Source organism: Polyodon spathula, chromosome 11 (assembly GCF_017654505.1).
Source record: "Polyodon spathula isolate WHYD16114869_AA chromosome 11, ASM1765450v1, whole genome shotgun sequence".
Lineage (NCBI taxonomy): Eukaryota > Metazoa > Chordata > Actinopteri > Acipenseriformes > Polyodontidae > Polyodon > Polyodon spathula.
The window spans coordinates 6,816,042-6,830,075 of NC_054544.1; the positions used below are offsets into that span (position 1 = coordinate 6,816,042).

The 14,034-nt window shown below is 37.5% G+C and overlaps 1 protein-coding gene across 1 annotated transcript in view; it reads left to right on the plus strand.

The window, feature by feature from the left end:
* LOC121322621 (alpha-1,6-mannosylglycoprotein 6-beta-N-acetylglucosaminyltransferase A-like) overlaps positions 1-13,957 on the plus strand; it is a 97,923-nt gene extending 83,966 nt beyond the window's left edge. The window contains exons 13-17 of the mRNA XM_041262789.1: positions 1,517-1,663; positions 2,558-2,674; positions 4,784-4,858; positions 9,929-10,086; positions 11,975-13,957. Coding sequence (XP_041118723.1) covers positions 1,517-1,663; positions 2,558-2,674; positions 4,784-4,858; positions 9,929-10,086; positions 11,975-12,173 — 696 coding nt within the window. The 3' untranslated portion in view covers positions 12,174-13,957. The remainder of the gene's footprint in view (positions 1-1,516; positions 1,664-2,557; positions 2,675-4,783; positions 4,859-9,928; positions 10,087-11,974) is intronic.
* The last annotated feature ends 77 nt before the right edge of the window (positions 13,958-14,034 follow it).

A 14,034-nucleotide genomic window follows, 5' to 3' on the forward strand; every position in this document is an offset into this window, starting at 1 on the left:
TGTGATTGCTTAGATATCCATTGCACACACATATATATATATATATTATATATATATACATATATATAAAAATTTCCCCTCAACAATTAAGGTACATTGAAAGAGTCACTGAGCACATCTGCTTTCTGCCTGAAAATCTACGACCGTAGGGTGTAGAATTAACATTGGAATAAACATGCAAATTAAAAACACAAGAATGTTTTAACGCAAAGTCTTCCACGGGCAGAGGGGGTGTCTTGTTTCACTTGTTCACTGCTGCAGTGTATATGTTGATAGTAAATGCTTAAGGCTCCTTGCCCTGTATCAAATAGAATTATTGTTTCCATCACAGCAGAGAGTTGCTGCCCTTCTATTAAGTGTAAAGTAAGTGCAGCTCTTTGGAATAAGCAAGGCACTGGAAAGCCTGGGGTTTGAATCGTTCCTTTCATTTGGTGTTTATGGCAGTCTGGTATTAGAAAGCTTAAACTTATGAGATTGAATACCTGCCTGTTGCTGCAGGCATCTTGGATAAAGTCAGTGAGTACTGGTTGATGTGAGAAAAAAAAAGAAAAGCTTAGCCAAATACAATTTTTTGCTTTTCTGATAAGCATGTCTTTTTTTGTTTGTGTAACTTTGTCCTTAATATGTCATCAATAATATTGAAGTTTTGCAGTGCATTTGTCTCTCTGTTAGTTTGTTTGTTTGTTTGTTTCCTCTCGATTTAAGCAATGCTAATACAATATGATTAATAAAGGTTATTGTTCCAGGTGGCAGAAGCAATGTAAAATTGAGAACAGTGGCAGTTATCTTTATTATTAATCTTTGCTGCCACCTGTTGTTGTTAAGCTGGGACTACAGATACAAAATACAGATGTCCAAAACAGCAGCTTCAGCCAAATAACGGCTACAAAGAGTTTGAGCAGCATATTTAAACCCTTATGCAACCAGCTGAGAATTCACTATATATTCTGCTTCACCAGAAGACCTGTGGCATTTCAGCTGAACTGTAATCACACTTCTGACTTTCTAGAACCAGAGTGAAAGGGGTTGTTGTTGGCGGTGTCTTTGTGAAGTGACCTTCTGTTTGTTCTGGATGGTTACTCCACAGCCATGTCTCCAGCGTTCCATAGAAGAGCTGTTGTGGCCAATTTTTCACAGTCTAGCCCCTTTTGATTCTTGCATTGGGCTAATGTGCCCTTTCTGTCAGCTAAAACAAACTGATAATTGTGATGTTCCTGAAATGCTTTTAGGAGAGTTACTTTGGTCAGATTGGATTAGCCTACATCATGTTGTTTTGCTGATTCTGTAAAATAGTGTATTCGTTTGGCTGAAAACCTCTTCTTTATATGGTGAACTGAATGTAGAGTTATTTCACAGGGTTAGGGTTGAATTAGGACAATTAATAGTAAAACAGAATGTAACCAGTGCAGCAATCTACTTGCTTGTAATGAACCTAGGAAGCAACACCTTCAAATGATACCAGACCATTAGAAACAGCTTTCCATGTGATTGCTCTTCTTGTCCCTTTGTCTTGCAGCTGTTTGTTGGCCTTTCCTTCCCCTATGAAGGGCCAGCTCCATTGGAAGCTATTGCTAATGGCTGCGCTTTCCTGAATCCAAAGTTTAACCCCCCGAAAAGCAGCAAGAACACTGACTTCTTCAAAGGCAAGCCAACTCTGAGAGAGGTAATGAACAAGAAGATATACCATGTCTGATTATACCCATTTATAGAATAAAAAACACTTCAAGGTGGGCACCAGTGGGTTAAGTGTAATCTTTTAGACCTGCAGATACCTAAGTGTAATCTTTTAGACCTGCAGATATTTATTTAAAGTACAGAACAGGATACAGGAAGTAGATAAATGCCTTGTCCAGGGAATTAATTCACCAGTGCAGTATATTCTTTCTGTTTGTAGTAGAGCCAATGTGGATTATCTTAACGCTGCTTTGTAAATAAGAAAATAATTCAGCCTGCAGGACTATACAGTATGTTGGGCTATAGTCTGGATAAAGCTGTCCTGAAATTAGGAGATTAGAGGCAGCCAGCTACAAAGCAAAACAGGAAAGGAGTGGATTTAATAGATTCCGGCTTTTAAAACAAGCAACGGCATTAAGTTAATGCGACAATCAAGATCAAACTGTAAATCCGTTGTAGCTGTCACATTGGAAAAATGGAGCAGGATCACAGTAATACAATCACTGTTGGAAAGGGACTTGGAGCTGTGACTCCTCCTGTACTGTTTTCAACATATGGTGGGAACTGGGTGTGAATCCAAAGTGTTTGGTAGTTTGGAGCCCTGTTTCTGTGGAAGTCTGTTGTCAAGATGTTGTGCTTATTAGTTCTTCACAGCCAGTTTGAATGGAGTTAGTTGCACATTGCATGCACCCACATCAAATGGTAGACCCAATTATATCACTAGATCAGCCAATTCCAAGCTGAGCTGGTGAGTGTAAAGTTGAGACACTGTTTTTAACCACATGTGAAAGTGATTCATGTTGTTTTAAAGTGGAGGATCAGGCTTTGAAACTATTTGAAACAGTATTCAAGGAGTGTTAAAGCTTGCTTATTCGGTTTTTAGTTAACATCTCAGCACCCCTACGCAGAAGTGTATATCGGGAAACCTCATGTCTGGACAGTGAACATCGAGGACCCTGTTGAAGTGGAGAAAGCAGTCAAAGCTATTCTAAGCCAGAAGGTACAGTAAAGGAATAGGCTGACTTCATGCCCATCACTTTGTGGCTGCACTAGTTTGTGTTGCCTGCTGAGCTTTATGGTGATAGAAGTAACTGCTAAACTATAGGTATTTCTATTTGACAATTAAATAAAAACGAAAAAAGCTACACAATTTAATTTGCTTTAACATTTTCAGTGTCTGGTGACATTGTATAGCTACAGATAGTGGACAAAAAATGGAAAGACCTGGGTAAATGTGGGACACCAAGCATATTGAAAGCAAGGGATTCCAGATAGGTGTGGCTCATGCGTTAATTAAGCAAATAACATCCCAGCATGCTTCGGGTCATGTATAAAAATGCTGGACAGGCCTCGTTGCCTGTAATTATGGCTAGTATGGCTGCAGGAGGAGACCTCAGTGACTTTGAAAGAGGAGTGATTGTTGGGGCGCATTTGACAGGAGCTTCAGTGACCAAGACAGCTCAACTTGCTGATGTTTCACGAGCAACGGTGTCTAAGGTGATGTCGGCCTGGAACTCTGAGGGAAAGCCGTCATCAGCAAAGAGCAACAGTGGGCGGAAGCTCATACTCCAGGATCGTGATATCCGTGCATTAATTCGAAGTGCAAGGCAAAACAGATGAGCAACTGCAGACTACAAACTACAAACCACTCATCACACCTGGCAATGCACGTTTCCAAGTCCAGTGGTGCAAAGAGCACAGGCAATGGACTACCAAGCAGTGGAGAAATGTGATATGGTCAGATGAATCATCCTTCACCATGTTCTCGACAAATGGATAAGTGTACATGTGGCGCCAACCTAAAGAGCTTGACAGCCCTGAGTGCTTGGTTCCAACAGTGAAGGGTTCTGGTGGTTCCGTAATGTTGTGGGGCGCATTTTCCTGGCATGGTTTGGGAGCACTCATTCCCTTAGAAGGCAAGGACAATGCTAATCGCTGCTTAATGGTACTGAGTGATCATCTTCACCCCATGTTGCAGCATTTCTTTCCTGCCGGCGTGAGTTGATTGACTTTCTCGTGGAAGAATGGTGCCACATCCCTCCTGCAGAATTCCAGAGGCTGGTGGACTCAATGCCACAGTGCATACAGGCCGTACTGGCTGCACATGGTGGCCTAACGCCCTATTAAAACACTTAATGTAAAAACACTTTACATTGGTGTTTCCATTTGTTTGTCCACTACCTGTATATCAAAAACAAAACTTTTCTAAAGTGGTGACAAATGTGTGCCTGGTGCCTCTCCCCTTGGACAGCATGGTTTCAAGAGTAGGAACATTGGCATGTTTCATGGGCAGAACCTTACCAAATGAATAGTGGGTTGTTTCATGTGCAAGGGCATCTGCAAGTTCAAGATGCTGAGTGCCAGGATGTTAATGGACAGGGGCCTGCTCTTGAGTTACTGCTTCAGAAATGGGATGCTGGATTAGCCTGCCAGATATCCAGATCTGTACACTTGTCTATGAGATTTGGCATCTAAAAAAATACAATAGGCCCTTTTTTAGTTCCTGTACAGAAGACCTTCTTTTTGGATAGGTGCAGTTTTATTTTCTTAAGTTCTGTTGCGCAAGGCCAGATGTCCAGAAATTGAGGTAGTTAATAATAGAAAAGCACCCCTGAAACAACCGCGTTCACCAGATTGGCATTAGTACATGCTTCCCAAGCCAGAAAATGGTAGTCTGCTCTGATGGCTGACCTTGGCAAGATAAATTGCAAGTCTGGAGGTTAAAGATATACTGTCTGAGCTTGACTTTGATCTTGATGTGTGTGACAGTGCTGCCATTAAGAGGATATCTATTTACAACCATGGGAATTCCCATCCTGCTGGTTGTAAGGGCACTTTTTAATTGGCTTATTCCAATCTGATCTGATAAGCAAGAAGCACTGTAGTTTAGATGAGCAAATAGATAAATATACAGTATGCGGAGAGAGGCTCCTTTTGTTAGAATTATTATCTTTTAGTATGTTTCTGTTTTCTTCATAATTGTGTTGCAACCTTTACCCTTAAAGCTGCATGAACTGAAGTATGTGTTTCCCATTCATATCTATCCAGTGACATGGTGGGACCCTTAAAACCCCCCAAATTACCGATCTGTCTTCCTTTTATCTAATAGATTGAGCCATATCTGCCATATGAGTTCACCTGTGAAGGTATGCTGCAAAGAGTCAACGCTTTCATCGAAAACCAGGTCATTCTTTTTATATTTCTTACTTGTATAAATAAACCCTTACTAATATGATACATTTTGTCTCCACTTGCACTCTATCTCCACCCCACCCCACCAAATTAGATTAAACTGTTAAAATTAAATCTATATGTAAGACTATGTAGAAATAGAGGAAGTTTTAAAAAAAAAGTTTTGGAGGAGGAATAGAAGCAATTTATGGTTCTTAAACCTCTTCTTACAATTCAGTGCTTATTACAATTAAATGAGATAATAAGTTCAACCCATGGGGTATGTAGTGACTGAATGAGGTGTATCTATGTTGTCATATCAACTAGAAAAGCTCACAGACAGCTAGAGGACATAAGGAACTTACATATACAACAACAGTATAATTTAATAAACTTGGCAACAGTTGTGTCAGTGCTTATAAAACTTAATGAAGCACAAGCACAAATTACGTATTGGTACACCAGGATCTTGGCAATCTTTCTTAATCTTTCTTAATTGGCTTCCGTTTTTATAGCAAAGAGCCATATACTATACAATAAAGGCATTATATCAAAAGAATTAAAAAAATACATGCAGCCACATAATGCAAGAATAGGCCTAGCAAGAGGAAATCCTAAAATGCACAAAGAAAATCACCCTATGCGAATGATAGTCAGCACAATTGATAATCCAACACACATAATAGCTGAAATAGCAGAAAAACAACTTAGGTCACATGTTGAGAAATTACCAAGCTATGTTAAGGATACAACACAATTTTTAAAAAGACTTGAATCACTAAAGCACAACCTTCCAGAGAATACAATTTTATTTTGCATGGATGTAAAATCCTTGTACCCAAGTGTCCCTCGTAAAGAAACTTTCGAAGCTTGTCAAAAAGCACTAGATAATAGACTAGATAAATCAATACCCACAGCAGAGGTGCTGAACATGATCAATGTAGTTTTAGAAAACAGTTATTTTACATTTGTTGATAAAAATTACAAACAAAACGATGGTACTGCAATAGGATCTAAATTAGGAATGCATTTTGCCAGTACATACATGGGGAAATGGGAAGAACAATTACTTAGAAAAGAACCTTTAGAATACATTCGGTTTGTAGATGATATTTTTGGGGTTTGGACACATGGAGAAGAATCTCTTTTCCAGTTTCATAAAATGGCAAATTAAATACACTATAATATTAAAGTGGACCTTCGATGGACAAGAAAAGAAATAGAATTTTTAGATACCGTAGTAAAACTTGAAGAAGGTTCAACTGAGACTCTTCTATAAACCTACTGACATGCACCAGTATTTACACATGTCCTCTGCACATCCAATACACACTAAAAGGGCAATCCCAAAGGGGCTAGGAATAAGAATACGAAGAATATGCTCTAAAGAAAGTGACTATGTAAAACAAAGACATGTATTAAAAACAAATCTTAAAAAAAGAGGATACAAAGAATTATAGAGACAGAGTTAAGAAAAGTGGATAAACTAAAAAGAGATGATCTACTAGATTATAAAAATAGAGATAAAAAGGTCAAGAGAGTCCCATTAGTAATGACGTACTCTAAACTTTTGCCCAATATTCTAAGATAGTTTGGAAACACTTGCGTATTCTACATAATTCAGAAAAATTGAAAAAAGTGTTTCTTAAGGCCCCAGTTGTAGCATTCAAAAGAGAAGCTAATTTAGGTGATATTCTAGTTCACAGTAAACATAAAAGAATAATTGACAGAATAGGTTCTACAAATACTTGCACTAGTACATGTAAAGTGTGTAAATACATGGACAAAAGTAAAAATATAATTAAACATAAGAACACCACATATCCACTAAAAACTAATACCTACTGTAAAAATAGCAATGTTGTTTATGGAATAGCCTGTGAAAAATGAAATAAAATATGTTGGAGAGACTGGAACAACTTTATATAAAATAATTCAGAACCACCTTTCATTAATTAGAAATAAAAAAATGAATGAACCAATAGTACAGCACTTCACCAGTCAAGGACATGACATAAATGATGTAAAGTTTGTAGTATTAGAACAAGTAAAATTAGATAATGCGACATATAGAAGAATAAAAGAAAGTAAATGGATAAATAGACTGAACACAATTATGCCAGCGGGACTCAACAGAAAAGAATGAACTAATTAATTCCAATAAATATATAAAAGTTAAAAATAATTAAATAAACAAAATTAATTCAAAAGTTGTGCATGCTGATGCGCTGGGGAGACCATATCAAGGCTGATCCTCAGAGCCAGCATTGCATGATAATATAAATATAAGTTTATATAAAATAATGTTAATTAGAATTAATATAGATTTAAAGATATAAGTAAAAGTGATGTCACATATAGACCACCATTACATCATGCAGGAATAAATCATGGATTTGAATATAAACAATAACAAGTAGTTGTCATGCCATCAAACACCTATAAATACCTCCCTTGAGAAAGATATGTACAACATATCGAAACATTGGGCAGCTGGCTCTTTGAACTATATATATATATATATATATATATATATATATATATATATATATATATATATATATATATATATATATATATATATATATATGTCAAGACGTTTTTCCTATTCCGGGTCCCAGCCACGCTGCTCTTCCACAATGAATCGAGAAGGATCAATCTTCCTGGATACTGCAGTGCGATGCTGTCTAGTATTCATCACACACACAAGGCACAAGCAGCAATTTCAACGCTGTTTGTTTACAACGTTTTTCTTTGCACACCCTGCCACTCACAAGAGTACTTAAGAGTTGAAGGCTTCAAGGGTAATCTATCTTGATTTGGATGAGCTGAGGAATGGCATAATTAAGCAGGTTGGAATGTATATATATTTTAGACGGCAGCTCCTGTGATGTGGGAAAACGCTTCACAAACACTGGTGCCATTCATCTTCAGCTACACGATGCTTCAAAAGATGTTGTTTTCAAGTCTCCTTGATGCGCTGACAGGTAGTTATTTTAATGGAAAAAATTGTTCCAGGAGAGAAACTGTATCACTTTCCTTTAGGTAGCAGGTACATTATTGAATATACATGTTTGCTTTATCTGTATCGCCTCTTGTTTTGGTTTTGTAATGGTGTTTATTGGTACATGTTTACATGTAGAAAGTACCTCCATCTTCTGCTTAGACCTCTGCTATTACCATGTTTATAGCTTTTGCTCCAGCCCTAAATATGGGTGTTTCCACTGCGTTTGGCCAAAAAAAGATGTGGCGGAACAAAGAAACTAGTATTCTTTCAACAATATGCGACTGGGAAATCCAGAAATAATAGGCGCTGTGTGGAATATACGCTTGTTTGAGAAAATAGCCAAAGTGGCTTTGGCAAACATGGAATCAGTCGAACACCACAACAGCGCCGGGATAAAATAAACGACATTCTTTCAATTACGGCATCCATTGCTCTGGCATGTTTGGCCACGTTTCTCCTCTTGCTGGCCTGCCAAATGAATTTCCCTTGTCACTGCTAAGATGTATTCGAACCCAAGTTTCAGTGCTTCAAAGGCACTGCAGCTCCTCTCTGACACCACCACCTTGCCTTCAAGAACACTCTAGGCTACATTCACAGTGCTATTTATAATCACCAGCACGTGTGGCTTCAAGGTTATCATATTAAACTAAAATTGCTTCTCCTGTCAACAACTCTGCAGCATGTTGATGGGTTTCACTTTGAGGGGATAATGTCTTCCAATGTTTCGGGCTCCTGTTAAAAGGTCCCTCGATAAATAGTTTAAGACATCATGTGGCCTCAATGGAGAGGCTGGCTAGAGTGTAAATGATCGTGGTGTCATGTACTGTCTTGGGGTGATCTATATAGAAACTGTACATAACATGTAGACTTCAGCAGCTGTCTCAGAAAGCATTGCAAAGGAATTCCCACAGAACAGTCGTCTTTTAATTGTGTTTATAGGTACAGTGTTGTTAAATTGTGAAATACTACATTTATAAAGAACCCATTTACAGTGCGCTACTAAGGTGCATGTACTGTCTACACATCCTATCCATGAATTAGCCACATTTATATATGATCACATCATGAAATAGAATACAGTACACTAAAAAAGGCCATGGCACCTTCCTGAATCCTCTTGTAGGAACAATAACTTATAGTTGTATGCAAATTTGCATGTCATTAGCTCCAATTGAATAAGTTCGTTTAGATCAAGGAATTATAATGAACAGTACAATCAAGCAACAAGCGGGTTTAATGAATAGCAGCAGTTTATTGAATACAGAAATAAAAGAAGAGTCATATAAAGTTAGAAATAAGTATAAAATATGAAGTATCGATCAAATTTGTTGATTATCAGGCTTAAACATCACAGTCTAAAGGTACTGCTGCACTCATGTGTGACTGAGATGGATTTACCAGTGAGCAGGGGGGGTGATGGGAAATGTATTTCTGAAAGATCCATGTAGGTATATGGGAAGCCATCTTGAGGCAGGGAATTTAAGTTTAAAAAAGTGGTCAAAATGTAAAAAACTTAACAAAACACACGCCTTTCACACACACCTTACATAAACAGTTGTAGCACCACATGAAGAACATGTAACACAATAAAATAAAATGTCCTTATGTGCCCTTTTACTAGTTATTCAATTAGTTTTAACATAGCTACAGTGAAAGTAATTAGGTTTTATGTGTAAAAGTGCAGATCAAAGGCTATACTTAACAATCCTGAATGCCTGGACAAACAGCCTGCTGTTCAGAATTGTCCCTTTTAAGTTTCCTATTGTTCTGTTCTTCCATGATGAAATATTCAGTTCCCATAAAGGATTCCAATAAACAATCTGTCTGCTTGGTCAGTAGAATCTTCAATCCCAATGTTTAACTCTCCATGTTCTGGATTGAACTGGAATAGGTTTTCATCAGGGGATGAAATGCATTGGCAGGAATAAATATGTTCATGTATTTTATTTTGTTTTGTTTTGAACTCTTGTCTGGCACACAAAGTGCATTCAGAATTCTCCAGGTGTTAAAAATAAATAAATAAATAAAATAAATAAATAAAATACATTTTAAAAAATCCCTGTCTTGCATTTGCAGGATTTCTGCCACGGTCAAGTGATCTGGCCACCCCTGAGTGCACTCCAGGTGAAGGTCACTGAACCGGGGAAGTCCTGCAAACAAGCCTGTCAGGAGAAGCAGCTAATCTGTGAGCCCTCCTTCTTCCAGCACCTCAACATGGACAAAGACCTGCTCAGGTGAGCACCTCATACAAATACATGAGGCACTATAGGGTTATTTAACATTTCTTACTGAAGTGAATCAGAGCTAGGGTTGTCCAGTTGTTACCAGCATCAATGTGTGACTTAAACAGTAAAAGTGCCTGTTGATTTTCTAGCCACAGTCCGTTATCAATTCTAATTCCATTTCTTTTTTAAAATCAATTGCCAATGCCTTTGAAAGACCTCCAGTTGGAATATATATTTTAGAAACAAGAATTGTTCAACTGCTTTCATTTGAAGTCAGTTTAATTTACTAACAGACAGTGACTTCATTTTAAGTAATTTGTTTGCCGTTGTGAGAAGCTCATTTTAACAGAATGTTTTTTGGATCAGTGATGTGTTGGGATTGATTTAAGAAGTAATGAGAATTGGAATTGGGAATTTAATTAAAAAAGTAATTGGGAGTGAAAAAAACAGATTTGACCCAAACCCTGGCCACAGTAGTGAAAAACAAGTACAAAGTTACTACAGAGGATAACGAAATACCTGTAGCCTCTGGCAAACCACCTGTTCACAGCCCTTCTCAGTAGCTTTTTATTAGCTGTTGGATGATGCTGTGAAAAATGCCCTACAGATGGCCGCATCAGATACAACCAGTAATGTCGGTGGGTAGGGGTCTACCTAAATCGCAATTTCATGGAAATTGGGAAATTGAGGGGTCACGATGAAATTCACCTCTTTTAGTTTGAATTAACTACTGCACAATGCAAGCAACGCAGACTATGTATCTGCTTTCTGTAGATAGGCTTTTTTTTTTTATTCCTTACTCATCATCACTCAAAGTTTCTAGGAGAAAAAAAGGACTGCATTTTTACAGGTGTTTTGCCTTTAGCTGCCAGGCAGGACCTAACTACTAGACAGCTGTTTAGAGGGAGCTGTTCAGAGGGGTCTACAGATAAACCTGTCAAGGCATAGACATGAACATTAAAAGGATACTGGGAACTGCAGAAACCATAATGCAGCATGAGTGCTCCAAGTGGATTTTTAAAAGTAGTTTTGAATATTTTTTTTAAAGAAAGATTCTTATTTTAAAGCCTCAGATAAAAGCTCATGGAAGATTTAATTATAAAAGAAAATAGTATTTGGGGAAAGAAAGGTGATCCCTTGTTTTATTTATATTTGTTTTCTGGGCTACAGCAAAGCCTGAAATAACTCTAGTAGAATAATCATTCCAGCCTGACATAGGGAAAGCAGGTTTCAAGGTGTCAGTAATGCTGAATTTACTGTTGGGGAATGTGAGCAAACTGAAAAATATTAACTAAATACTTATGTAGTAAACAGACAGTGCAGATTGTGTGTGATACCAGCACACTGCAGCTTTCATGTTTTAGTTGTTCAGGAAAATGGGAGATTCTTCATGTAGTAAACAAATATATTTAATTTATATATGCATTTAAAAGACCAGAGAGAGTATTGTTTAAACTTGCTGTGCTTTTTACTTTACTGTTGCCCACACCCACAGCTCACATCATTGCCCTTCGGACGAGATATAAAAAGTTCTATTCTAAGTGACTCTGCAGCAGCAGTTGTCGATAAAGCTTAGTTCATCCCCTAGTCTCTAAGTCGCTTTGGCTAAAACCATCAGCTAAATGACTAATCAACAAATAGCCCTAAATTACAGAACAGGAATTATCTTCTGATATGTACATGCAAAAGGTTAACTCTTCAGTTTTTTAACCCCTGCCTGTAATTCCAGATTCCAGCCACCAGATGTCCTAGTTATCCTTCCTCATCTTATTTTCAGATTGTGGCTCACAATGTCTTGCTGCTTTGTACAGTAAGCGAGGCCTCAGTGACAATATAAAAAGATCCATTTAAAAATAAAAAGCCGTGGCTGAGTGATGATGCCGTTACTGTTTTTCAGGTACGGAATAGAGTGCCGGACCGTGGAGTCTACAAATGACAACGTGGTGCCGGCCTATGATGAAGGGAGGAAGCACTGTGTTTTTCAGGGTGACCTGCTGCTCTTCAGCTGTGCTGGAGCTCATCCAAACCTTAAACGCATCTGTCCTTGTCGGGACTACATGAAAGGACAGGTTGCACTCTGCCAGGGGTGTCTCTAGCAGCTGCCAAGCGCCATGAAGCAATGACATGAGAGATCCACACATGCCCACAGCCCAGTAACAGGGACCCACTCTACTGGGCAGAGAAGAAACACACTTGCCTAGTTAAAAGGAAAACAATCTGTATCTTCTCTTTGCATCATTTTTCAAAAAGAAATGTTTGATGTTAGAAAAGAGAGTAAAATCATAATTAACGTGTACACAACTTTGATATGTACACAAAATGGAAGAATATCTGGAGAAAATGGAGACTGATGACAAAAGAAGTGGCCACTCAATACACAATTGAGGTCCGGTGATTGTACTGCTGTGCACATTGCAATGGCCCAGGCACTAGAAGTTACACAAACTCAAATTAATCAAACTTAAATAAAATGACAGTGTGGGGGGGCTGAAATGTTCACATAAAGAACTGTCTACTGCCTTTTTGAACATTTGCCTATTTGAGAATTAATTTCCATCTCCAAATTGCAATGGGGGATCAGTAAACAAGGCACCGCATAAGAAAGTGGATCATTTGAATGTCCAGCCTATATTACCAAGAGATGATAAAGAAAATAAAAAAATATATTTATATAAATAAAACCTTTCGTCTAGGTTTTCAACAGGTGACATCCACAGCAATCGTTTAGCGCCTAGGTTTGCACTAGTTTGTCCTAAGGCAATAGAAAAAACTAACAATCTAGAAAAGAATGTTAACTGTATTTGTAGGTGTGCCAGTCTCATGTTATGTAAATGTACAGCCTTCTATAGCCAGTTACATAGAAGAGGGTGTGTAGGGAATATAGCAGTAGAATTTATCAGTAAGCTGTTAATAAGCAAGGCATTGTCTGCTTACTAAGTGACAATATGCAATATGTATAAAATCATTGTGTGGTTGCATCCACATGTGTCGTGCAAAAGTGTCATATCTGTGCACCTTTATGTTTTACTTGGTAGTCACATTTCTCCAGTTATGATGGCTGCATGATTCCAGTCATCTCTTTTACCTACCTAAATTAACCCAAGGGCACAGCGAATTACTTCTGTGCGATAACTACGTTGGGAATCAGATGGTTAAAGATCATAAAGACATTTTTTGTGACAGCCTGAACTGTCTGCATCATATTCACTCTTAGTAAGGTGCAGGTGCAAGGTACTGTTTTTAGGTGGCAGTGTTTGGTAACAAATAATAGTCCAAAACTAGACTAATTACAGAAAGTAGCTGGCAGTGATCCTCTGGTAGGTAGAGGGGAGTCTGTGAACAAGGTTGCTTAGGCTCTCCCTGATGCAAAATGTTTCTTGTTTTTCATTTGATTCCTATAGGTAACAGGGTTATAGCAAAGAAATAAACAGAAAAATCAAACATTGTTAAAAAAAAAAAAAAAAAAAAAAGGCACTATCTTGAGGAATATAGTTGCTAAAACAATACTGAAGGTATAATTACACTGTATATTGTTGAAATGGAGTTTTGTAAATCTTTTATTATTTATTTTGATTACCGAATTACTTTAAGTGTCTGCTAAAAATTGTAATTTACTTATTTTGCAGTTTATTTGAGACACAGAATCCATTTTTTTAAGATACTTTATTTAACAAATAATTTAATTAACTTTAAGAGTAAAAAAAAAAAAAAAAATATATACAAGTGGCAGTTCTTTAATTCACTTTTCTGAGGTGCTGTTGTGCATAAGGGAATATGTATAGTTCATCTCTTATGGTATATCCATATTTTTGGTATCCACATTGACTTATCGTAAGTCATTTAAAAAAAAAAAAAACCTTTTTAACTTAAACAAGCTTAACTTAAACAAAATAAAACTAAAATACATGTGCCTGTCTTTGTTAGATAGGGTTAAGAGCACAGGAAGACTGAACAAGA